This window comes from Paralichthys olivaceus, chromosome 10 (genome assembly GCF_024713975.1).
Source record: "Paralichthys olivaceus isolate ysfri-2021 chromosome 10, ASM2471397v2, whole genome shotgun sequence".
Classification (NCBI taxonomy): domain Eukaryota; kingdom Metazoa; phylum Chordata; class Actinopteri; order Pleuronectiformes; family Paralichthyidae; genus Paralichthys; species Paralichthys olivaceus.
The window spans coordinates 20182905-20208653 of record NC_091102.1 but is presented as its reverse complement, the minus strand read 5'-3'; the positions used below and the strand labels follow the sequence as shown (position 1 = coordinate 20208653).

At 41.2% G+C, this 25749-nt stretch overlaps 1 protein-coding gene across 1 annotated transcript; it reads right to left on the bottom strand.

Annotated features, from left to right (window-relative positions):
- Nucleotides 1-1993: 1993 nt before the first annotated feature.
- On the bottom strand, nt 1994-25632 carry igfbp2b (insulin-like growth factor binding protein 2b). The gene is made up of 4 exons (XM_020099644.2): nt 25212-25632; nt 11911-12062; nt 7434-7574; nt 1994-2342 (listed from the first exon to the last, which is right to left on the bottom strand). The coding sequence occupies exons 1-4, from the start codon at nt 25573-25575 to the stop codon at nt 2184-2186; spliced, it is 816 nt and encodes a 271-aa protein (XP_019955203.1). The 5' UTR covers nt 25576-25632; the 3' UTR covers nt 1994-2183.
- Nucleotides 25633-25749: the final 117 nt, after the last annotated feature.

Sequence of the window (25749 nt, the reverse complement as noted above, 5' to 3'; positions counted from 1 at the left end):
TCTTAGACACAGACCTACCATCAACATATCAACGGAAGCTGTTGAATGCTAACTGAAGAAATAGTCTGAAAGTAGGGCGAATGAACACAAATACACACGTGAGTGCTTTTGCACACATGCACGCACACAAACTCACACACACACACAGAGTGAGAGAGAGGAAAAAGAGAGGAAACAGAGGCGAGACAATCACTCAAGCACAGATACTCACCCCTACTACTGTTCCAACTGCTAAACACTCCTCAGTCCATTGTGCCTGATCTACTAAACCCAAGACAAAAGACACTTGTTTTGATTTGTTCTCAGTAAAAGGCCAGCCTCAAATTACCAAGCACAACCAAGTTAATGTGTGCAACCAAGCCAAGCTGTCGAAAATGTAAAGCAAACTTTTTGCCAAACAACCAAACCATTAATAAGACACAAAATGTATTAAAAAAAGAAACTGTGTGTGTCACAAAAACTGAACAAAGCTGTAACCCTGTAGCTGTTGGAGCGTTCATGTTTTGCACAGAATGATTAATTGTACCCTTGGACTGGTGCGCAGCTAACTGGTGCACTGGCATGTATAATGGGTTGCATGGCCAAGGCCAGTCGAGAGCAGTCTCATATGATGCACTTCTGGTGAGAACCTTGAAAAAGTATTTCTTTACACCCAAGTCCTAAAAAAAAGTGGTATTTCTTGTTGTGGCTTTGCACAGAATATACTCAGCCTGCATCACATAAAGACTTTGCACACAAGTCTTCCCTGAATGATACAGAATCTCATTCACTGAAATATGAATTTCTATTCTAAAGGGATAGTTCACCGAAAAAATTAACTCAGGGGTAAACCCCTCTTCAGACGTAAAAAACTAGCTGAAATCCATACTGCTCCTGTGGCATCAACCAAGTGTCCACAAGGCTTAAAACACAGTGTAAATGACACAGTCTTGATTCAAACATGAATGTCGGGGCTTGCGGACACTTGGATGACAGGAGCAGGATGGAGGCATGGTTTTTTGTTTTACGTCTGAAGAAGAGGTCCCATTTACTTCACTTGTATTGTATTTGGCTGCAACACTGTTCACCCCTGAAAAGTGTTTTGTGGACTCGCCCCTCCATCGGCAAAGTGGTGAGTAAATAGTAAGTGAATTTTCCTTTTTCGGTGAACTATCCCTTTAACAAGACTGTCTCGACACAATACAATTTTAGGGTCAATGTAATCATTACACCCTTCCATCCTGTATGTTATGCGAAAAATCTACCGACTATGTGCATATATACATTTGAACGCTAAGCTGAGTCTAATATGACACATTCATATTGTATCTGTTTGGTGTTTGTGGGTGTGTGTAAGGTTGGTTTATTCATAGACATCTTTACCCATACAGTATTACATTTGTCAATGTCAGCCCCCCCATCCTAATCCCTCCTCATGTCAACACTTCATTAGTAACCCGGCAACATAAACAGACACACACACACGTACACACACACACACACACACACACACGCACACATACACCAATGTCTGCACACAAAGCAGTGATTAATAATAGTAATGCCCTGCAGCAGTTTCCAGTGTTGTAACTGTAATGTGGAATTCATCCTTGGTGACACAGGTAGGTGTGGATTCATGGGTACAATTGTGTTTTTTTAGATTAGTTAAATTAACACAATGTCATAAAAATGTCAATAAAAAGAAAAAAAGAAAGAAGACGCCACTTGAGATGCCGTTTCATTGATTGTCAGAACAAAAGATAATCAGCGAAACCATGGGTGTGATGAACACACTCACACACACACACACACACACATACACACACACACACACATTTCTTTCCAATACAAAGACAATAAGCATTGAGTCCCTCTCAGTCTGTCCTGCAGACCAAACACTCACTAGATATAAATGAAAATAATCAACCATAAGTGAACAGTTTACTCAGTTTGCCGGCCAGTGGTTTCAGGACCTACATTTTTTAAAAAGAAATGACACTCAAGAGTATATTAGTTCTTCTTGTTTCAAATTTTATATTTCAGTAGGAACAAATACAGTTAGATTTTTAAAGAAGTCATAAACCATTGAGAGATGGACAAAGGTCTTTTCACTTTATTTACATGCTGATTGAACCACGCTAGCAATAACAAAAATCCTGACAGAATTTTGAAGAAAACACTGTCACATGGTTTGCCGAACTGTATTAGTGGGAGGTGGCTGCAGTGGGCATTTCTCTGATCTCCTCTTGAAACAGGTAACAGTTGGGGTCCCCTCTGACTTTAGGCGTCGTCGGTATCTGGACCCCAGTTAAAGGGTTAACACACCAGCACTCACCCCGCTGGCCGTGGGTGGACATGTTGCACTGGAGAGAGGGAAGAAAAACACAAACTAGACAAGTTGGAAAACACTGGAAAAAGGAGGGAGGGGTAAGGATGCACAGTGGGAAGCAGGGGGTGTACTAATGAAGCATGGCGTATGGTGGCTCATGATGTGTGTGTGTTTGTCCGTGTGTGTGTGTGTGTAGCAATCGGTGGCGGGGGGCCATTGGATGAGAGTGAGGGCTATGGTAAGGGTGGGACAACACTCACCCAATAACAGCCCATCCTCAGGTCATGCCCCCAACCCTCAACCCATCCACAGCCACACATGCCATCACAGACACTCACACAGACACATTCACACACACAAACACACAGAGGCATGCCAGTAGACCAGCCCCCCCACAGAGCCCCCCTCTACTCAGAAATGAGGTCGTAATTGAAGTGGACACAGTTTACGCTGCGCACGCGGGGCGGCTGAGAAGGGGACGGCGGAAAGAACGAAGAGCTGGGGGCAAAGAAAAGACTTTCCATTTTCTTCCTTCGCTGCAAAAGAACAAAAAAAGTGACAGTTACAGTAATTACCGCGCGACAAGGAGGGACAACTCCAAAAGGGAGCCGAGTGGTGAGGAGGTACAGTGTTCCTCCCTGGGAACCGAGGACTCCGGTCCGAAACAATGCTGTTGTTTGTGACCAGTGATGAAAATTGGCTGAGTGGTTGAGAGCCCTGCTTTAAGAAACTGTGGCACCTTTTCAAGTCTCCTTTTCTCCTCTACTATCCTCGTACGACCACACTGGATATGTGACCTTGTTTGTCCTCCGCTGTCTGATTTCTATGGATGAGCAGAGTTCAGACTCAAGCCCCCAGTCGGAAGCTCAGTTCATTCCTCAGCTTAACGAAAGTCTTCCCATGATGTACGCCAAACAGTTTTATTGCCTTGTAACCTTGAGCTCAGAAGCTTGTTGCCTCATTCTCGATGACAACATCTCTCACACATTTGTGTGTGTGTGTGAGTGTGTGTGTGTGTTGTGTGTGTGTCTAAGAACAGGCTGCAAGGGATGATGATGATGAGGAGGGTGTGAGAGATTATGAAAAAAAAAAGAGGGAGGGGGGTTGCTGTGTGCAGAGTGGTGGCAGGAGGGAGGGGTGGCCATGTATCTTTTGCCAGGATGATTTTGCCAGGGGGCGATACAAGAGAATTCTGATTGAGTGAGTGTGTGTGTGTGTGTGTGTGTGAGTGTGTGTGTGTGTGTTTACGTGTGTGTGTGTGAGAGTGACTCAGACTGAAAGTACAGAGGGGAAATCCAAGGAAGAGCTGCACCTAATGTGTACAGTACAGTCTGTGTCAGTGTGTGGGTGAGACGAGCGCAGAGAGAGGTCATGAGAGGAAAAAGAAAGAGGTGAAAAGGAAAGAAATGAGGGGGAAAAAAAATGACAGATAAAGCCAGGCCAACTTTAAATGTGTTACACGTGTAGGCACGATAATCTTCAATGCTACTGCTCACAACAAAACCGTTTTTCTTTCATCAAAGTCACTGGTCACAATAATTCTACTCACAACAACTACCAGAACAACCTGATGACATCTGCAACCACTCCAGCCGCTCTGTGCTCTTGTTTCACTTCAATATGAAACAGGGAATTCCGCGGCACTGCTCTCCACGGGCCGAAGCTGTCAACCACGGAGCAACCGGCGCCAAATCCTAATGAGTGATGTCACAGCAGGTGTTTTGTCTTTGACAGTGGATGGAAAACACCTGCTGTGACATCACGGACTAGGGGTGTGGCCAGCATTTTGACATTTGCGAAAGTTCCCACCCATAGAGAGCAGCCAATTGTTTTGCTGTGTGATTCATTGTTCATTTTTATTTTGAAAACATGAACAATTATTTTGCAGAGGACGTGATACGGATCATCCATCATCTGAGCTGGATTTGAATTACATGTTTCCAGTGGCCTGCAACATAAGTTCAGGAGCCAAATGTTGCTACATTATTAGATGTGCACCATTTTATAGACATTCCCCCAAAAACTCTGGCTGCCATATTGTGCTAAAGCAACACTATGCGACTTTTCTTTACCTTTTAATGGCAAAAGTTTCAAAAGTTGCTTGACAGTACACTGACTTGGAACAGAAAGTATGGTGCAAAGGTCCCCGTCTCACACATTTGCAAGTAATAAGATGTTGAGAGTAAAGCTGCAATGTAATTCAACTAACCAGCGTTTATCTCCAATATTCAGCAAGGAATCTTTCAAAATATCAAGAGTTCTAAGCAGATGTGGTTCGGTGTATTTTTTTCAGTAGCACCATTTCTGTTTCAGGAAGCTGGGGGTGATGAGGAATATCCACCTGTGTTTCATTTCAGTGAGTGGGACAATGCAGTCCGAGCTCTGGTCAAGAAATTGATAAGCTTTGTTTTTTGTCGACATAAAAACCACTTATTTGCTTGGATGTGGAGCCCAGTGCGCTGTTGCTCAGTAGTTACATGGTGTTGCTTTAGGGTGTCTGTGGAAACTTTGGGAAGGAAAGTTCTTAAGGTCTCTATGATGCATGTCTGCACGACAAGTTTTTGCAGTGACCTGTTTTTTTCTTTTTTTACATGAATCGGTCTGATCTTCATCTAAGTCACAAGTATAGACAGACAAGCTGAAATTAATAACACGCAATTATAATCTGTGGTGTCTTTAATGAACAAAGAAAGTGAATTATTGGATTTAATAACTAGTCTCATCTTCCCTGGCATCAGTAACTTCAAATAAGCTCCTCTACTGGCTGCTGGTTGGACATTCAAGAGGAATTCTTCCTACGGTTTCGGCACAGTGAAATTTTCAGAATGTCTGGACCTCTCCAGGTCTTTCAACAGATTCTGTATCGTGCTAAGGTTTGGGCTCTACTTTTAAGTCATTCTGCAGTAGAATTACTTCAGTGTTTAGAGACGCTGTCCTGCAGAATCACTCGATTCCTGCTGAGCTTCGGCTGGCTTAAGGCCACCCTGATATTATCCTGTATGATACCTTGACACATTCTGGAAGTCATTTTCCCCTCAGAGCTGTTCAGACCAAGAGGCAGCGAAGCAGCTCCAACACATGATGCTCCCTCCACCCTACTTCACTGCTGGGATGATGTTTTCACATTGGTATGCGTTGCCCTTTTCACACCATGTGCCACATGTTCTTCCAAACACTTCGCAACAGTTTCAGCCAGTCATCGTTTCAGTCCAAAAACATTTTCCCAGCATCCTTGTAGGGTGTCAGGATGCCATAGTTCACAGTGATATTCTTTCTTGAGGGTAGCAGTTTTGATTCAATCATTCCTTTAAGCTGTTAGTTGTCACTTTGAGAATCAAATGTTGGAAGTGACTCTAAGCCTGTCGGCTTTATACCACTCAACAAATCTTCAGTGTAAAGATGGGCATTTGATGTGCACTTTAGAAAAGTAAAATTACAACAGAACTATGGACAAGCATGTTTTTCGGTTGGTCAAAACCGCTGAAAAGATGTCTTTTTTAACTGGTGCAGTTCCGATTCTCCTCGCTTGCTGCCGCCATTACCTCTTTGAAAATTAACTTGTCACCTAAGTGCAATGAATCATGGGATAAGTTGGGCCCGGAAGGCTCCACCTGATGGAGCCTCCATTGCTTGGGGGTGAAAGAATGCATTTGTCGGCCACATTTGGAGGAGCCTTACTATTGAGGCAGTCTAGTCACGCTGCTGTGACGCAATCTGTCTTCAAATGCAGCCTTCCAAGGATGCAGCTGCTGAATTGAGACAGAGCTATAATCTGTGACAAAACGCCAAAGCTCCGGATTTATGTGCTCACACTGTACGGTCCGTTTGTCAAGCCGCGACTTGACCTCACATTCTAAGTTGCCATTGGCTCAACTGGACCTGACATCATTGACAAAGAAAAAGAGGTTGAACTTTGCTTGCAAAGAATGCTAACATGTGAGAAACTAGCTGCTTTACTCACATGTGCTTTATACTGTAAAAGTATCAGCAAAATTGGTGCAGGCGTAAATGGACATGCAGGTGGAAGACGTGGGCATTTCCGTTTTTTGCAAGCTGTGTTTTAAGCTTTGACATTGATCAATAGCGACACTCATATACCGTCTCTTTTTCTTTCCCAATTTGCCATTTTGCACAGTGAGGAGAAAAAAAAGTGCTGAGTTTCCATAATTGACTTATGCCTATACATCAACTGTTTGAGAGCATGAGCAAGGCAAACACACATTTCTTACATGTGAGAAATGAATTCAGTTGTCCTTCAGGCAGTCAGGAGCATCAGCCCCTCGCACCCTCCCATACACTGCACGACAATCAACGCATTTCAGAGCTGAAATATGAGCCAACTCCGAGACAGAGTCGTGCATCTCAGAAATCGTGTATGGACAGTTTGAAGCTTCTGAGATGAACTTTTCCGTGTTTCTTTAATCTTTAGTCTTGTTTTACTGATTTTACAGATTTGCTAACTCCTGACTACAAATCGCTTGTATTGATGTCAGTGAGAGTTCATATTTCCATCCCACACTGTGAATGTTTGGATGATTTATCCAGCATGGACAAGAACAACACAATGATTAGTATGTGATTGATCAGTGTAGTAACCCACGTGAATATCTGACCATGTTCGAAGATAAGTTTATATAAAAGGTAATTCCAGGGGGCTCACTTACATTTTCTTGCCATGGTACATATGTCTACAGTCAGAAATCTGAATTGACATTTCACAGACCATAAGAAGGGATGCTCACTGTAAACATATTAAACATTACAAACAAATGTTGATAGTGAGTTGGTGGAGGGGCTACCATGATGTGGGAATTATGCAATATTGCTTCTTCAACATCTTCCTGGATTTATTTCTTTAAAATGATATTTCCATTTGGTAAGTCTTCCTCCTGAAGCTCATGAAAAGTTTCTTATTTACCAGATTTTATGTTTTTTTTATTTAATGAAGTATTTCCCAGTCTCAGGTTAATACACTAAATAATAAATTGTTCTTGGTTTCAGCAGCACCTTTTTGTTGACCTCCAACTCAGTGGGGTCTATTGACTCTTACGCAGCCCCCCAACTCACTCAACAAACAGAGTTGGTTTGTGTATAGTGCGTTGTGAGAACACTAGCCGTGGCTCACCTGTTTGAGGTTGTACAATCCATGTCTGTCACAGTTTGGAAATTTGAGCCCATACAGGTCCTCCAGTGGGCCTCTGTTATCCTCAGCGGTCATTTTGGAGATCTCCTCTAAGACCATGTCCAGCTCCTGCTGACAGGCACTCTGAGGAGAGGACAGACAGGTGACAGTTATTCAAACTGATGCTAATTCTTCAGAATAATGACAAAGCAGATTCACAAACATGCTCAGAGGGAGAAAGAAAAAGTCATAAAGACAAATAAAGAAATACTTTAAGTTAGATTTTGAGCTTAAGGCCGAGAATGTGCTCTGTCCAAGAAAAAAGAAAGGCAGAATAAAATGCTTCTGTGTGTCCTGTAAAAACGTCACAAATATGCACATTTATAGCTACATTTTTATGAGGTGCAGTTAGGCAAGTTCAGCCAATATTATGGATGTGGGGAGTGGAGTGGAATATGAGTGGCTATACTGCCTAACACAGCAGGTGGGCATGGCCACACACACACACACACACACACACACACACACACACACACACACACACACACACAGTGTATCAGTCTGCCAGTGGGATCAAAGGGGTCCAGCCTTATGATTAGTTGGCTGAGGAAGAGAAAGAAGAGCAGGAGGAGGCGCAGTCTGCCACAAACCTTATCAGACATCTGAACATATGGATGAAAAGTATTCTCTCCTCCTCACTGTGACTCTCTCTCTCTCTCTCTCTCTCAGTTTTTGACTCCTTGCTTCTCTCTGTCTCTAATAATAACGACCCACATTAATCCACACCTCAGTATCTGCACCATCTGTTTCACTGGTGCCTCCTGGCTCCCATACATTTAATGTAAAAAGTTATTGCATGGTTTGCTGCATTTATTCCTCCTTCTAGCCTCAAAGAGACCCCTTCATGATACGACTACACTGTTTAATTGCTGGATGGCAGCTGCATATAAGTAAGATCTAGTTGACACTTTCTTTTTACACCAACTTTAATGTTGCAGTGCCATCTTAATCATCTTCAATATGACTGCACTTTGAGAAACTCAGTTACAAGGCTCTGCATCCAGTTTGAGGGGTGAGGATGCAAAGGAAATATTGTGTGAAAGTATCTTTTTATATTCTTGTTTTTTATCTGCATGGTTCGATAGTTGCTGCTTGGCTGAGATGATGAGCAGACCACAGAGGTCTGGTGACATCACTTCTTTCTGACTCGACACTTTGTAGGTTTTCTATCATTTTCAACCTTGTGTTCTTCAGCCCTGGCAGCACTGACTTTATGCATGACATTTACTTAGCGTTACACTAGCACCAGAACCTTGAACCAAAACAACTACTTCATTGGCCCCTCTCCCTATGCAGTCCATGGGTGTTGAGGAAGGCTACAAAAGTTGCAACTAAAATAGCCAGTGTTTATGAGAGTGTTCAGGCGAGAGGTGCAGCAGCAGACAGAGGGGATGAAGCACATTCATTCTGCAGTGGAGGTCAAGTGTTTTTTGTTTACAGCCCATTGACACTGGCCGCTCTAACCAAACTCTCATGACATCTTCCTCTGTGTCTTCTGCATGGCCAGTTAGCCGTGCTTTGTGTAGCACATAATAATACTTATAATAATGATAATAACTTTATTTGTATGGCAGTTTCCAATACAAACAACATCATGAGCAAAAGTACGTAGTTAAAATAAGTAAAGTACAGGTAAAACAGCGAGAAACGTCATGTGATAAAAGCCCTGTGTTTTTAAAATAGAGGATTTCAGTCTTGCCGAGTCAGTTTCCTGTTTCATCACTGTGTTCCAAAGTGTAGGCACCTTCACAGCAAACGCTTTGCCTCCCTTGGTTTTGAGTCTACACCTTGAGTGGCCAGCAGCACCCTACCAGAGGAGCTGATATAAAAGCATGGATTGATTTCTCCATATCTGAGACTGAAATAAAAGACCTGATCTTAGCAATATTCCGTAAGTGAGAAATACAGGATTGAACGACTTTCTTGAAGTGTATGTGTCAAAGCTCAGGTTCTCGTCAGAGATAACACCCAAGTTTCTGTCTGATGGTTTAACACATGCTGGTGAGTTTAGTGTGTGTACTTTGGAAGACGTCACAATACGGAAAATTGGCGTTTTCACCCAGGTGTCATGTTTACATCACTGCTGATGGGCATGGAGCCATCATTCTTTTTAACATGGGGAGGGCCAACACTTTCACAAAGAGAGACTCACATGCACTTACATCGGGAACTAAACAGAGAGGTTTAAATCACAACATACGGACAGAGTGTGATTTCATTCTCTGATCAGAATGCCATGACGAATAATAATAATAATAATAAAACTACTACATTATTTTTTAAAGGTCCAGTGTGTAAGATTAAGTGAAAGGGAACTATTGGCAGAAATTTAATGTAGAATAATCCTCATTATGTTTTTGCTTTCATCTAAATTGTATGAATTGTAGTTTTCTTTACCCCAGAAAAGGCCCTTTATATTCAAATACTTTCTACCCTCTCTAAGGAGGCCGCCATGTTTTTTACATTTTTTTTGTGTACACCTTTTGAGTTTTTATGACAATTAAAGGCTACCAGTTTCTTTTTCATGTTTGGTAGGGGAGGGTGAGGTGAGGGGTGTTCAGCTGCAACATGCAATTTCAACACTAGATATCACAAAATTCTACACACTGTACCTTTAAAACAAAGATACAAAGTGCTTTCCAAGACAAAATGATAAAAGGAGGGAAGCATTCATTTACCAAAAGAAGCTAAATAAAAGCACAAAAAAGTGCTTCAAACAAAATAACTTAAATTGTTATATAGATGTTACAAATTAGGCATTACAATATTGTATACAAAATATACAAATATGTTGTATATAAAAATTTGGTATTATGCAATTTATTTATACAAAAAATAAAAGAAAGTTCACTTTATCATTAAATTAAACAGTTTTTGGCTGATATATTAATATTTTCAAATAGCTTATGCAACATTTATTGTTTTCTACTTTAATGACATACCCACGCTAAAAATCTTCACTTCATCACAATGAAAGCATTCTGTCTGCCGAACCTGTTGTCCACGAACAAAGAATTATTTTCGCTTGATTACACAGATTACTTAAGTGTCAAAGTTAAGTTGAAAAAAAGGTGTGATGGAGAAAAAAACATGATTCAACCTCAGACAAGACAGCGTGTTTGCATGACAACATCAACGTGATGCAAAAGAGGCTTTATCTGAAAAAGAATCTCCACATTAAAGGTATTCGTGTTACAAATGTGACACGACCCCAGCTCTGACAGTGAGGTATGCACTCTGTGTACAGTATTTGACCTCACATGGCCACCCACAACGAGGTGCATCCATGCTTGACACCAGCTGTCTGAAATCCCTCCCCCTGCCCAGCTGCACAACTCTTTTTCCTGCATTCTCTCTTTTGTTGCTTCTAATGATCTTTACTATTGTTTTGTCCTCGGCGGCTTATGATTTTTCCTCGTTTTGTTTGGTTTTGTTTTGCTGCAACTGAGTGAGTTAAGTGAGGGAGAAAATGAGCAAATGCATATCATTGTTTGCCACGTTGAGATGTATGCGGGCCTCCTCTGCGTAGCCCTCTGTGTCCAAGCTCATTTGCATGAAACAGAAAGAATATCTGTGTTTCTACGCCGACCCATTAAGGATGTTCCAGGAACTGTTTTTATTTTTGTGAAGCCGCTTTTGAGACTGTGAAATGTTGGGTGAATGTTAGAGAATGGGGGAAAGCGGGCTTTAATCTACTGTATAGATTATACTAAACTGCCAAAACACATTCCATTGTGGAGAGCAAAACAACATCACGTCTCATCAGGAAGATGCTCATTATGTGCAGTTACTCAAGCTAAGACTCCGGCTGAATGCAGCTCGTCCTTCTACATGTCTACATAATTAGAAAGATTTCAATAAATACTCAGAAGTTGATATAAATGTGTGTGTGTGTTTGTATGAGTTGTATATAGTATTTCAGATTCTGACTTTAATAATATTTTTTTAATCATTGTAATTTTCATAAATTCTTGAATTACTGACAAGATTCTGAACAACATCATGACATCAGTTGTGCAACTGCACACAAATATGTGCGGTTAACCTTGGCTTTTGCTAAAATGAGGGTAAAGTCGTGGAGTTGGGCAAATAGTAGGCTTCAGTAGGATTAAGTCTCCCAGAATGAATTTAAGTCCATGAGAAGAGATACGATGTGCCTGTCTGTGCACATAAACATGTTTGTTTGAAAGGAAGAGTGCCCAGAGGAGGGCAGTGTTGCACCACTGTGGCTTACACAGCACAGAGGAACTAAGGATTTTCCTGCACTTTGCCATGAACTGTCAAACTGCGGAAATGATCAACAGATTGGCAACAGGGGCCCAAGTCCATGCAACATAATATTTCACTAAGCTTGTCTGTGCCTATGATATCTGACATCCCGTAGTGTCACTTAAAGAGGTTTAAAGGCTTGAGTCCTGACCTGAGACAATTTCTGGGTCCGCACATCCTCCAGTTGATTTATTCTCATCTTGGTTTTGCGCTCATTCAAGTGCTGCTTCCTGGCGGACTCTTGCCAATGCCAAGCATCTATGGCAGGTCTCCTGACGAGCGGGTTCTCAGTCCCGTGCACCTCTGGAACACATAAACACACAAATGAAAGTCAGACATATGAAACATCTGCCCTGATCTCCTTGGAAACAGACTTTGTGCCTGGGTCCACAGAAAGCTTTTCAAAGCTAATTCAGCATTTCTGCTTTTAATCCCTATGTGACATTCGATAATTGTAGGTTCTTAGAAATCCTCCTTCAGAGTCTGTTTTTGAGCATGACAGTAATCTGAATCCTGCTTCTAGGTATGTATTTAATTGGCAGATGTTTTACACACCCCCACACACACACATTTACCTATTCTTTAATCACAAGCTTGCTATTAAAAGTAAATATTTTTCTAATAACAGGCCTTCTCTTTTTATAAGCAATCTTAATCCTGGAATTAGAAGACAAAGACACACTGTGTCCTCAAGGCATCCTGTATCCCTCATACCTCATATGACACATGCTGCTGGACAGTCAGGTGTTGCAATGGCTGTAATTACTGTAGTGACTGTGTGAACAGACCTGCTCAGATCTTTTTTTCTACATCCAGATCATTTAGGTTTATAACAGTGGGATTATGACACATTTGTGAGCAGTGGGGTCACTGTGTGTTTTCCAGCCACTTGTTCAGCATGTGGTGGAGAGGGAAGAGCACAAACAACAGGCCAACAGGTTCATTCAGAGCAGAAGCAGACAAATAACGATGCGAATGGATTCACAAGGTCACTGATGATTGTAATTGTGACACACAAATAGCCTACATTTAATGTTTTACACAGGATACACAATACTTCGAAGCAGGATCTGTGGTTATTGAGGTAACTTGAGGTGGAACTCTGAGTTAAACTGAGGCTCCAAAGCAAATCTTGAAAGCTGGTTCACTTGTAAATCACCATGTGTGCACCAAATGTAGGGTTGGTATTTTGTCTGTGAAACACCTTTTATCTGTTGAAATTGTCTTCACATCTTGAAAGCTAACAATAAATAAATGTGTCTCAATAAAAAAAAAAACAAAGCCTGTGTCTGCGGGTCTGGCATGACTGTAATAAGCCATCACATAATTTAGGCTGAAAGTTGGGGGGACCTGCCTGCACTCTACCTGTGCTCTTACTGCACCTGACAAGAGACATACACTGCTGAAGCAGAGACGGATGATAGCCAGAGATTAGTGAGCGAGTAAACGGACATTTTGGCCAAGGAGGTGGTGAAATCTGTGGCATTTTTTGTGTAGCCTGCTCTCGCTGGCTTTTCAAGGATCGCCAACCTCAGCTTTAAGTTTGAAATATCAAAATAATCCTGCGAACAGCCTAACTTCTGACCATCAGATCCCTGGAAAAACTGTAGATCCCTGTCATCAATGTACAGGATGCTGACAGGCATAAAAAGAGTTTTATAGATTGTTTTGCTGTGTCAGACTTTTCATGTGTACACTCTGGTTTTAACAGAGTTTCTAATCAACGCAGGGACAGTTTATCAAAATAAATGAATACATCACAGCTATTATTAGTTTATTTAATTTAGATCTTTTGATTGAGACATCTAACCCGATGCCTCTGCTTCTATCAAAGAAATTGTTTTATTGTTCAATACTTCCTAGATGATAGATTCCAGTCAGACCGAGCTCATCACACATCAACTAAACAAATCCTCTCTCCTTCAGCAGCATAGTCTGACATCACTTTAACTTTTTTTAAATTTCCATCACATGTGTCATTAGGGATGAGCGAAATGGACACATTATCTCTATATCATCCTATTTGATCTATCCCTTCAGCAGGACACTGACTCATTTGAGTTGTGTGAAGTGGACCATTTTTAACCAGTCCAATAGTCCGACCTACAGTAATGAAGGGCAATAACAAGCAAAGTCATTCATAGCAGACAGCTGATAGCACCTTAATCCATAGCAACCAGTTTTTAAGTATTTAATTAATGAATCATTCAATTGCCTAAACAATAGGAGTTATTTCAGAACAACTCTCACTAAACACAAAACAGCCTACACTCAGCTGCCCACTTAGACTTTGCAACACAACATTGTTAATGACAATAAGGCACAAAACATGTGTGCATTTACTAAGCGAAACCATCTTGTGGCTTTATAAAGTGATGTTGTACAACAGCTCTGAAAGGCTTTATTGGTTTTTTTTCTGTGCACAACGGATGAAAACTTAAAGTAGGCTGAAAGTAGCAAGCTAACATTAACTGTGGGGACTGCTAACGTTACTCAGTATAAATAATTTGCTAGAACACTCTGTAAATTAGATTGTAGACTGTAGATTTTGCCTCAAATACTAAAACCAACAGCAAAACCTCACAGGAGTAGTTAAGAATTGTAGCAATTTATGCTAAAAAAATAGATTGAGGGCTGGCAACCAACACATTTCACACCTTGGGCTTCTTCTTCTCTGGGTCTCACTTCGTGCTGTATCATCAACTTTCTGAACCTCAATGTTCTGATTTCAACAAGCCTGGAGAATTTACTGAGTAGACACCAATCAGAGGCTGCATGCATCCATTATCATTGTTATGATGTCATCATGTACATGTCGCACAGAAAGTATTTAATAATATTTTTATACTACAAAAATACAAAACACTGAAGTAATTTGGTACAAAATATGAATCCTTTTTCAGCAAACCTATCAAATACAAATTACAAAATACAATTCTGAATTTCAAGTACATATTTTGTATACATGTATCATAGATACTGCCCATCCCTGTGTTTCATAATAGTTTGCTCATCATTTGACAAAACACAGTGTGGCGGCCCCATAGTGTTGGCCTTGGTACTTGTTCTGCTTTGTGTGTCTTTCAGGACCTTGGCTGGGAGGAGCAAAGGGGATCATTCTAACTGGGAGCACCTGGCCAGTGTTCCTGGTTATAAAAGCAGATCCTTCAGTTGTCAGAGCGCGCTCTCTCCCTCTCACCACACGATCACTGCTGCCTGAACTGTTTGTTTTTGTAATCTTATTTCAGCACCACTACAACACACCATACGTCAGTCAACACACTCACACACCTCATGATTACACTGATTGTTAAATCTGCTTGATTTCTATTTCTTGACTTGAATTAAACCTTTCTTTATTATAAGTTTAGATGGCGTGCAGCGCCCCTCAGGCACAGAGCCAGCCGTAACACACAGGGACGCTAAGTACAACAAAATAAAGTAACATTTGTATCCTTTTGTTTCTTTTCAAGTTATGTGATCAGAGTATTTCTGTTGCATTTTCTCTGTTGCTGAAACCAACTCGAACAGCAGTTATCGACCTTGTGACATATTCAGTAATTCATTTGTGCTTCTCACAATGTCATCTATAATTAATGGCTCTCTTTCATGTGAATGCACTCACAGGTTGGAAGGAAATGGGGTTAACAGAGATGGTTTATTTCCAACTTCATAGGTTAGCAGAAAGGACCAGTGTTACGTTCAGTGAAACCAGATAAAACAATCAAATCCTGGGTAAGTGAACTTGCTTCAAAGAACACGTTACAGGTCTTGATTCTTTTCAACTGCGACTAAATTAAAAGACAGAGTCTGACTGCCAGTAACTGGAGGTGAGTCCAGACTCATGATGAAGCGTGTCAGCTGAAGACTTTTCTTGCTGAGTAAAGTTTTTCTTTGTGAAGGGGGTGGGGAAATAACCTACCTGCCAGAGGTACGTGTGTGTGTGTGTGTGTGTGTGTGTGGGTGTGTGTGTGTGTGTGTGTGTGTGTGTGTGTTTGTGTGTAATTGGCGCTATCAAAACCTGAGGTTGTAAATCATTCCTGAGAGAGAAAGGCCCCCCAGCAATCTTCACAACTGTGTACACATATTATGACTCTGTCTTGCACATTCTGCCACGTGTTAAAAAATTAGGTGAGTGTGGCTGCTACACTTCAACAAAAAAGTGACTTTCATGTCATTTTTTTTGTCAAATTTGCCAGGGAGTGTAATTTGTTTTCAGTGTAGTTTAGAAAACCACAATTTAGAAATGCCTGCACTAGTAGAAATGACTTGTCCTTGTCCTTACTTGTCTCCATCTGCACTGCTTCCAGGGGGTCTAAACACCAAAGTCTGTTCCTCTGCTCAAAGTAAATTCAATTTCATTCGAATCCCAAATTGCCCCTTGTCATACAGAAAAGTGCTGCACATAGATGCATCACATGAATGTGGTGTGTGAATGTAAAACTGGTGCTTAGAGTGATCATCCAGATTAAAGGTGCTGTATAAATTAAGACCATTTACCATCTTTAGCACCTACCACCACCACCAGCTACTGCCTCACTCACCCCACTACCCCTTTACATGCCAGACAACCTTCCTGGGCTTTTATTATTTGATTACAAGAAACATTAACAGTTGACGAAGTCACAACTTTGCTGTTACAATGGATGGACATAAAGTTATTGGCACATTATCACTGTTTGAACCAAATAAAAGCAGCTGTAGACACATAAACTTGGCAATAATCAGTTTTTAGCAGACAAGGGTCTACAGGCCTGCAAACGTTCAATGGTTTCACTCTATCAGCAGCTGGAAGGCCAAGATAAAGCCCCAGATGGTATCCAGGTTTAGTAGGGTACATTGTGCTTGATTAAGCGTTTGATGAGATATTTCCCTGTGGGAAAAACCACTGGGCATTGTCCAAAATGGCTATCGCCAAGGCAACATTCAATCTGACTTAACATTATAACATCCTTGTTTATACACAAGGAAACCTTATCAATCTGATGAAGCACAAAGGCAACACTACTCATTGGCAGAGTTAAACCTTTGTGGCCACAACACCCGAGTTGCACTATAATCACTACAGATTGTCAACTATGGTAAGTCAACCTAACCCTAACCCAAGTCCAAACTCTATTGGAGCATGCAAGCCTAGAATTGTGGTCCAAGTTGTGTTGAGATATTCACTCATACATACACAATCATAGAATCTCCCATTTATTCTGATGCAAGAGACAGTTTGAGGGCTTTTAATCTTTTAGGTTCCTTTGTCTTCAGAGGTATTTGCTAATAAAGTATATCGCTTTAAATATTTTAAGTATCATGAGGTCACAGAGAGTGCTGTATTGTTGTCAAGCTAACCGTAATGTAAATATAGACAGAATTACAAGGTTTTCTATAGTTGGGTTTTAGACCTTGTTTTCTATAGACACACAAAACTCATGACAGCATGTTTCATGGAGAAGAGAAAACACATCTTCAGCCAACAGCTGTCATCTACATACTGTGTTGTTGATTCTGTCTTCAGTACCATAGAAACTACCTGTCTCAAGCTGTTGGGAGTCTTGGCGCTAAGTGTTGCCTTTGAGCAATGCTTTCACAGTTCTCTCACAGCACCAGAATGAGTAATGTCTTTCCACAGTTGCTTAGCATTAATGTATTGGCCCTGTTATCTTATACGTTGGAGCTGTGCCTCAAACAATTCACTGAACTTCCATGGCCGAGAAAGTGGCCTTACAGTACTTCAAACCATTGTCAGTGCAAACAGCTATTCACATAGGCTCGACCACTTCAAACACTGCACTGCTGGCATCTGTACAGACAGAAATTGAATAATGCAGATTTTAGCCAGAGATTCCCCTCAAACCTTTTCACTGTTAGCGATTTCTTTCAACTCTTGATGTTTCTATGCTTCCATGTGGCTGTGTGTGGGTGTGTGTGTCTCTCGGTGTGTGTCATCCGAACAAAATGAAGTTGCCTTTGTAGTTTAAAGGGACAACTGTTGCCAAATGGCAACACTACAGCATTCGTCAGACAGTAAGTCTACTCTAAAGTCAAGGTGACTAACTTTTACAAAATCAATGCTTTTCACTATTGAGACAAGTTTTATTTCTCCATAAATTAATATATATATATGTAATTATATATACACATTTCTATTTTTTGTAAGTCATCTGAAAAATTTAAACTAATGTGTTGAGTCAAAGTATAAACTAGCATTGAGTGCCTCAGAATTGTACAGAGTAATTGAGTAAATGTAGTTCAGCCATTCTTTACTCATGTACCTGTTTTGACAGTACATTGTAATCATATTAAAAAACATGTGACTTTTCAACTTGAATTGTTGGGCTTTCTATATACACCTCAGGGGGGAACTGTAGGCGCCAGCCTGCAGTTTTGACCCTGAGTTACCTCTAATAGCTTCACCATTTCCTGTGGATGTGCACTGCACACATACTATGTGCACTCACATCTACATAAAGTAATTAATGATGGTGAATAAAGGAGAAAGAGGAAGTCTCAGCAGAGGATTACCTGCAGGGCAACATAGCCAGTTATGCCATGGACATCAGGAGGAAAGGTGAAGGAGAGAGAAACAGACAGGGGCATGTACAAAAGTACAAAAAAGATTATACAGGGTAGCGTTATGGTAGCTATGTTATGTTACATAAGAACAGACAATAATTATTAAGTGTTACTAAGGATGAATGGCTTTTCTTCAACCTTAAATAATCAGTAATTAGGAGGTTGATGAGGTAAACCTCTTTTTTAGTAGCTGCAGAATATGATTATGCAGACACATTATCATTTGGTGCTATATAATGACTAATCAAGAGCCAATATGCTCTGAATATACATGCTAATAAGCAACTACTTAACGTTGAGTACTGTTTCAATGTAATTGTCAGGTTTTGGACAGGCCAATTCTGCAGCCTCGATGTGGAGCTATACCTGAGCTGCTATTGTGTTGTGCTTGAGCAGCCAGTTAACCAAGAGTCAGAAAGTACTGAGCATCCAGCATGACGACAAAACCAACGAGACAACTTACTAAAGTCATTATGCCTCTGTCCCTTCAGTGGCCCCATCGTTCACCATGGTGATGCTTTGGCTGTAACTGCATCGAGCATTACATCAAAGACTGTCATGAAGTGAAGTGTGGATGTGAATGATTGGGCCCAAAAAACAAACGACAACAAGAGGTTGGCTGAGAGCAGCTTTTGTTGAGCACGAAGAACATTTGTATTTCAGTGGCCACATGCCTACAGCAGCAAGAGGGACCTGGAGGAAGCGACAGCCCGAGGAGTGACAGAGACAAGTGACAGAGCTGCTTCACCGAGACAAGCAATGGACCCCACAAGAGAGCGCTCATGCTCCTCAGATAACAGAGCATCCACTAGTCAGAACGGGACCAGAGCACGATGAGAGCCCGGAGCAAGCACTGAGCTGAGAGAGTGGTTACAGGCAGTCAGAGCTTTTGGAGGAGAGGTCAGAGGTGGGCAGAATAGCACCTTTGCCACAGCTTTAAAGAGAGAGTCCTCAGCATCTGAGTGAACCCAAGAGCGGCCCCAGCATCTGTAAACAGAAGATGTTGGAGAGACAGTCGTCACAGGCCAACAGCAGCTGGAACAGTGGCAGAGAATTGAGAAAGAGATGGAGTCTCTGAACCCCTCTGACAATGGAAGGGAGGGGGAGGACTGGAGGAGGATCAGGGAGAGGAGAGTGAATACGACTTAGCAAGTCGTCATAACCAGGTTTGCAGGACGTGCAGGGTTACAGCAGTTTATCAGAGTTCTTGTTTTATAGAACCACTCTTTCTCCCCCACAAATTGGCCATAAATTAAATAAATACAATAGGAGTTAATTATGTGTGGGGTACCAGAGAAGTTACACAAAGAAGGTTAATGTATGAATATAGAAAAGAGAATGTGAATTTGTTATGCATTGAGTTGCACCAGATGTATTAGAGGCTCTGTACCATATTATAAACTTGTGTATAGTGAATCCACAAATAATGTTCAAACCTAAATATAGATTTGGTTGAAATGACTGGTATAAGTTTATACTTAGAACAGTGGTGCTAAGTGGCTTGTATCTTTTGGCCCTTAATTAAAACTAAAAAGGCCACAGTGATGGCTTGACACTTGAATCCATCCATGCATTATCTATACCGCAAATCCATTAACAGTGCTGGGGGGGCTGGAGCCAATCACAGCTGACATTAGGTGAGACATCCAGGTCCCCAGTCCATCTCCAGTTGCATACACAACTATGGTCAATTAATAACCTAACCCCAATGTCTTTGGACTGTGGGAGGAAGAAAGGAAGAAAGAGAACCAGAAGAAAACAGACACATGGAGAACATGTAAACTCCACTCAGAAAGGCCCCAGCTAACCCAACATTTAAACCAAGAACCTTCCTGTTGTGAGGCACAGAGCTAAACATTGCACCAACATGCCACTGAAAATCAAAAAAGAGTTAATTTCTTAACTATTGTCTTTCACGCTCCCTGCATATTCTTATCAGCTGACTGTTGGATGTTTAGGGCCAATCAGATTTTGCCATGATCTCAATCAGCCAATCAAGTAATTGCTGTCAATCTTAAAATCTCTTCTGCTCTCTGTCGCAGTCAGCTGTCATTTCAGTAATTTGCTCTGACCCTCCTCCTTCCTCCTTGAAATTGCATGTTGCAGCTGAACGCCCCTCACCTCACCCTCCCCTTCCAAACATGAAAAAGAAACTGTGGAAGCCTTTAATTGTCATAAAAACTCCAGTCTGGACTAATGTAAAAAACATGGTGGCCTCTGTAGAGAGGACCCTCTCGATGTAAATATGGAGTATTTTAATATAAAGGGTCTTTTCTGGGGTAAAGAAAACTACAATTCATACAATTTAGATGTAATGAACTTGTGAAAACTTCATGAGGATTATTCTACATTAAATGTCTGCCAATAGATCCCTTTCACCTAAATCTTGCACACTGGACCTTTAAATCTGACATTTTGATGGGAGATAGAATGCCTGTCAGGTTTAGGTCTGACTCGGTTACACCTCTCTCGAACTGGGGGAGATTGGGTTCAGGCAGAAAAATGCATCCTTTCTTTGACATTGCAAGATTGGGCGTTTTTTCAACTCCTTCTCGTCAGTATGTAGACTCTGGTTCCCTGCATAAAAATCTGACATTACGACCAAGTCCACCACCTGACCTCCACACGCTCACCTTTTGCATCAGTACATAAGGGGCAGACTACCTCCTTTATCAGTTCTGAATATCAGCATTGGATTTGTATGTAATTCCCTGAAAGACCAGTCTTACAGTTTGTCTCCTCTATCCACACATTCATTCCAGTTGTTGTGCAAACGTGTTTGAAATCTGCTGTCACTTCAGACTCTACATATCCCCTCTCACCTGCTGACGTTTCCCATTCCCTCATTAGCTCTCTATACAGTACCAATACCAGCCGGCCTGGCCATGATCATGACCTTGCCTGTGTTTTCTGGGTTTTACCTCAGCTCTAACCTTTGACCTTTGTCTTCCTGCATGCTGGGATTTTTGAAGCTGTGTAGAAGTACAAGTTAAGACTTGTAGACTTTTCCTCCTGCCTCCTGTGTTGTGCTCTTGGCTGCCTTCTCGGAGACCCGTGACACATTTGGATAAAATGCCAGATTGGTTTTGGACTGTGCACTTTTAACATGTCAACTCGCCAAAGTCACTGTCAAACAGCTTCCAGTTCTGGATTCCATGGCAACATTACATGGCCAACATCATAAAAAATAATCAGTTGAGACAAGATGTACTGAGCTTCAGATTCTTACCTTAAATCTGGCTTCTACGTTTTTAAATTCCCTCACATACTTTCAGTGAATACATTTTGATATGTCAGGAATTTAACACAATGAATTGGATTTAGCTGCTTCAGTTTCAGGGTCCTGGTACTGGTCGTGCTGACGTGCAGAATATAACCATCCTTTATGCTGTTTGTAACGCTTTTCCTATACTATGAAACAAGCAAAATACTGCTGTCTCCCTTTAGAGGTTTTTGTGGCACTTTTTCTTGTTTTGTTACAGCTACCTCTAGCAGTTGTGGAGCGTAATTGGATATAATCTAAAGAATAAAAAAGGCAAATCCAGTGGAGATCCCTGAGAGAGAAAGGGGATGAGAGTCGTGGCTATCCAAACTGATTTAAGTGCAATTCTATTTTCCCTCTCTACCCCAATATGTAAATCGGAATAATGCATTTGTGAATACAAACATATTCTTTTGCCTACTTTTCGAGTGTTAGATTTAAGTACACCAAATTACATCCACACTGACAGACTGGCTTTTGCACTCTCCTTTCCCTCAGTTTTAGTTTTATAAATTCTGAGACTTGTGGAAATAATAGGGTAGCGTCATGTCAGTCCATAGACTACCGGTGGTGAATACAGCATGAATTAGATAATTACTAGTAACTTCCTGTCATCGGTTCAGGAAAGGAAATCTCCGATTATATTTTTCACCATTGCTGTTTTTTGCATTTTCTGTCACGAACAAGGTAATACTATGATCATGTGATGTGTGTTTTCAGACTCGATGGATGATCATTCTGGACAGAGATTGTTTTCGTTTTAAAACACTTTTTAAACTAAAAAGGTAAAGGTGTGGACGTAGCCTAAGTGTTGCCCAAACATGGTTTAAGCTGTTGCTGGTAGAGGACTGAAAATAATGCTGCAGAATAGAAGTATTGGGTTTGGCTAAATGGTAAATGGTCTGTATTTACATGGGAACTTTTCTAGAGGTGATGACCACTCAGAACGCTTTACACTACAGTTTTTTTTCCAGCTCTACCTCCTGAGCCACGGCTACAGTATGGACACAGAGTTACTGAACAAAGAATACAGGCAGTACATGATGAACTGTTCATGGCTAATACATATGTTGATTAATGATATAGCCATGTCACTGACAGATGCTCCACACCACTTCAATACCTCATGAGAGATTCATTTTCAGTTCATTTTCTTTGACCAGGACTTGAAGGAAGAGAAACACTTTGATTAATTTGGGGATTTCGGCTCACACTCGTCAAAAAACCTTCGTGAACCATGACTGAGTCCACTCCCATTACAAAAATAGCTGAACTGGAAACACTGCAGATGATGTGCCATGCGTTTCAGATTGGAAGAACTAAAGCCATGGATTTCAAACATCAGTGTTGCCGTTTTCTGTCACATTTGCCATGTGGAAATTGGTCAAAGTACAGGAGGTGGAGAGGGAGCGGAGGTGGTAAATGCTACATCAATGACATCAGCAGTGTAAAAGCACAAAATTATGTCAAAATTTGAAAGACGATGTGATGTGTGTCACAGCTGCAGTGGTTTATTTGAACTCTGGACTGTTTTCTCAGGCTTCAGTGTTGTTTACTTCAGTTTAGTGAGGATATTTCCATCTGAACTCAGCATCACACCAAATAACCACAACAGAACTCCACAAAATGAAAGTCAAAATGTGCATTTTAATAGGTACAAAGGAGGCAGATGTTGACATCTGACGGCCAGCAGTTACTCATGCTTGAAAAGCCAAGCATAACACAGTGAACTGAGGGCAAACCGCACTTTCAACTGACACAAATTTTCATCTTTTTCTGCATGTGTTCTAACTGGTTTGAACACCAAAGACGGCGAATCTCAGCAGAGAGCTAAGACAGGTCCATCAGGCTTAGCTAAAGTTACTGGGGATGGAATTAGATTTGTTTTTACAAGCCTCTCCCACCAAAACCTCGAAGTCTGTGGTTACTTAAACCAAATGAAGATTCCTGCAGGGAAAAAAATCACCTCTGCTCTTTTTAAGTCAGACAAAATTTCAGATACATTTCTCACGGAGTGGGCCTAAGATTGAGAAATCAGGTGGCACCTGCTGCCATGGACATCTGCAGCTTTTCCCAACAACTCTCTGAAGAGAGTCTGAGGTGTTCATCATCCATACACTGCAAAATTGAAGTTGCTCTCAACTTTTTAAGTTATTGTGCCACTAATCCTTCATCAAAATGAGACGCTCCCAATAGGAGAGCTTTGAGGATACGTGGGTTACAGACATGTTACGGGTTCACCGTAGGGATACTACTTGTTCGCGCTGACAGATGTGGGCCTCCCATTGCCTGCCAAACACATTGCATATGTCAACATTCATTTTCAGGAATCAATAGAAACCTTTTGACCCTAAAATAACTATAACGTGGGAGAGCAAAGAAAAACATGTCTGTGTCCCTGCAGGATTTCTGGGTCATTTCTTTTGAGTCCTTGTTGTGAATGAATTCGTTTGATGTAGAACACATAAAAAGAGTCCTGCAGTGAAAAATATTGTTTTGACTCAGTGGGCAGCTTTCTGTCTAACTTCCTTATTCTAAGGTAATTGATTGACCTTCATAACCAAATATGATGACGGGTCAAAACTAGCTGACTGGCTAGTCTGTATTAAATTACAGAAGCAGGCAGGGGATCAATTGTAGGATCTATTAAAGAAGCTTAAACAAACCCTCCACATCTACAGTACTGCAGTATAATATCACACACAGAGTAACACTATACCATGATCCATAAATGAATGCCTCAGGATATGCATCAAACACACTTTGATGTTCATCCTTTCATCAAAAGTTCCAGACTTACATTATAACTGAGAGAATGGAGACATTGATTTAGCACTTACAGAACCTGTAAGTCATTACCTTTATATGTTTGGTCATTAGAGAGTTTATGTATTCTATTGGTTCATATTTTAAATGTATATTCAAATATTACACAAAGATTCTACAATGATAACGGCCTAAACGTACTATGACCCTGACAGTGAATGTTTTATTTATGGTACCATATGACTTGCATTTGGTGGATTTTGGGGGGAAAGAAAATAATTGATCCATTGATCAAATGACACTGAAAGAGTGACATGACTATAGTAATTGTGTTGCACCCTCTCATTGTAAATCATGGGACAAACAGGAACATTAGTTGATAGAAGGACCCCTGGGTATTGCTGCATTTAAAATTTAAAAAAGCATTAAAACCAAAACAAAGACTCAAACCATCATTTATTTTCATGCCCCACTTATGGGCTGTGACAAGATGCTGAAAGCTGAGCATGTGACTTATAATGATGCTGTTAAACATGTTGGGAACTGTTGGCAGATATGCAGCAACATCAGGGTTCATTTGTGAGAGCCGTGTCTGTGGCCCTTTTAGCTCTGTTTCGATCTCCATCAACTCCTGAGGAAAACATCTGGCTCTACAGTTGCCAAATGCTACACTGACTACCTGGTTGCTAACTTGAGGTGCTGGGCAGGTAGCCCACACTGCATGTCATGAGGCAAAAACAGTAAACTAAAAGAGACTAAAATGCTGATGCAGAATTGGATGACACATTTTATACAACACATAATAATTTGATTAATTGTTATCATATAAATGAGTGAAGCTTAAATGTGGCCCTTACCATTTGTTGCTGCCTGGTTGTTCAGACTTGTTGTAACATCTAATTCCACTTTTTGTTCACATCGACCTAAACCCTGGATGAGCTGCTGCAAAGGTAATTCAGCCCCTGTGCTCGGGTAGCACCTCAGGCCACTGGAGCACCTCGGTGTGTAGACCCCGCACAGCTCCCCCTCCAGCCTGGCACACATTGGACAGCAGCCACAGCCTGGCTCCCTCACTATTTCTGCACATAGTGCTGTGACTTTGGGGCACACAGCCAAGCGCTCCGCAGTACAACTTGGACATCGGAAGGCTAAATCCCCAAGTAAGATTCCAGGCAAGGCCAAGTATGTAAACAGCAACCCGTATGTAAAATATATCACCATTCTAACAACAGCTATGTTTGTTGTCCAGTGGAATCCAAAATGACCTTTGGAAGGCAACAGTTTGAACCATCCGAACCTGAATGTCAGTGGAGTGGGTAAACATTCTGATGCCACTGACAGGGTCCTATCTGCTCCCATGTTACTTGCTGACTGATAAACAAAAGAGTCCACTAG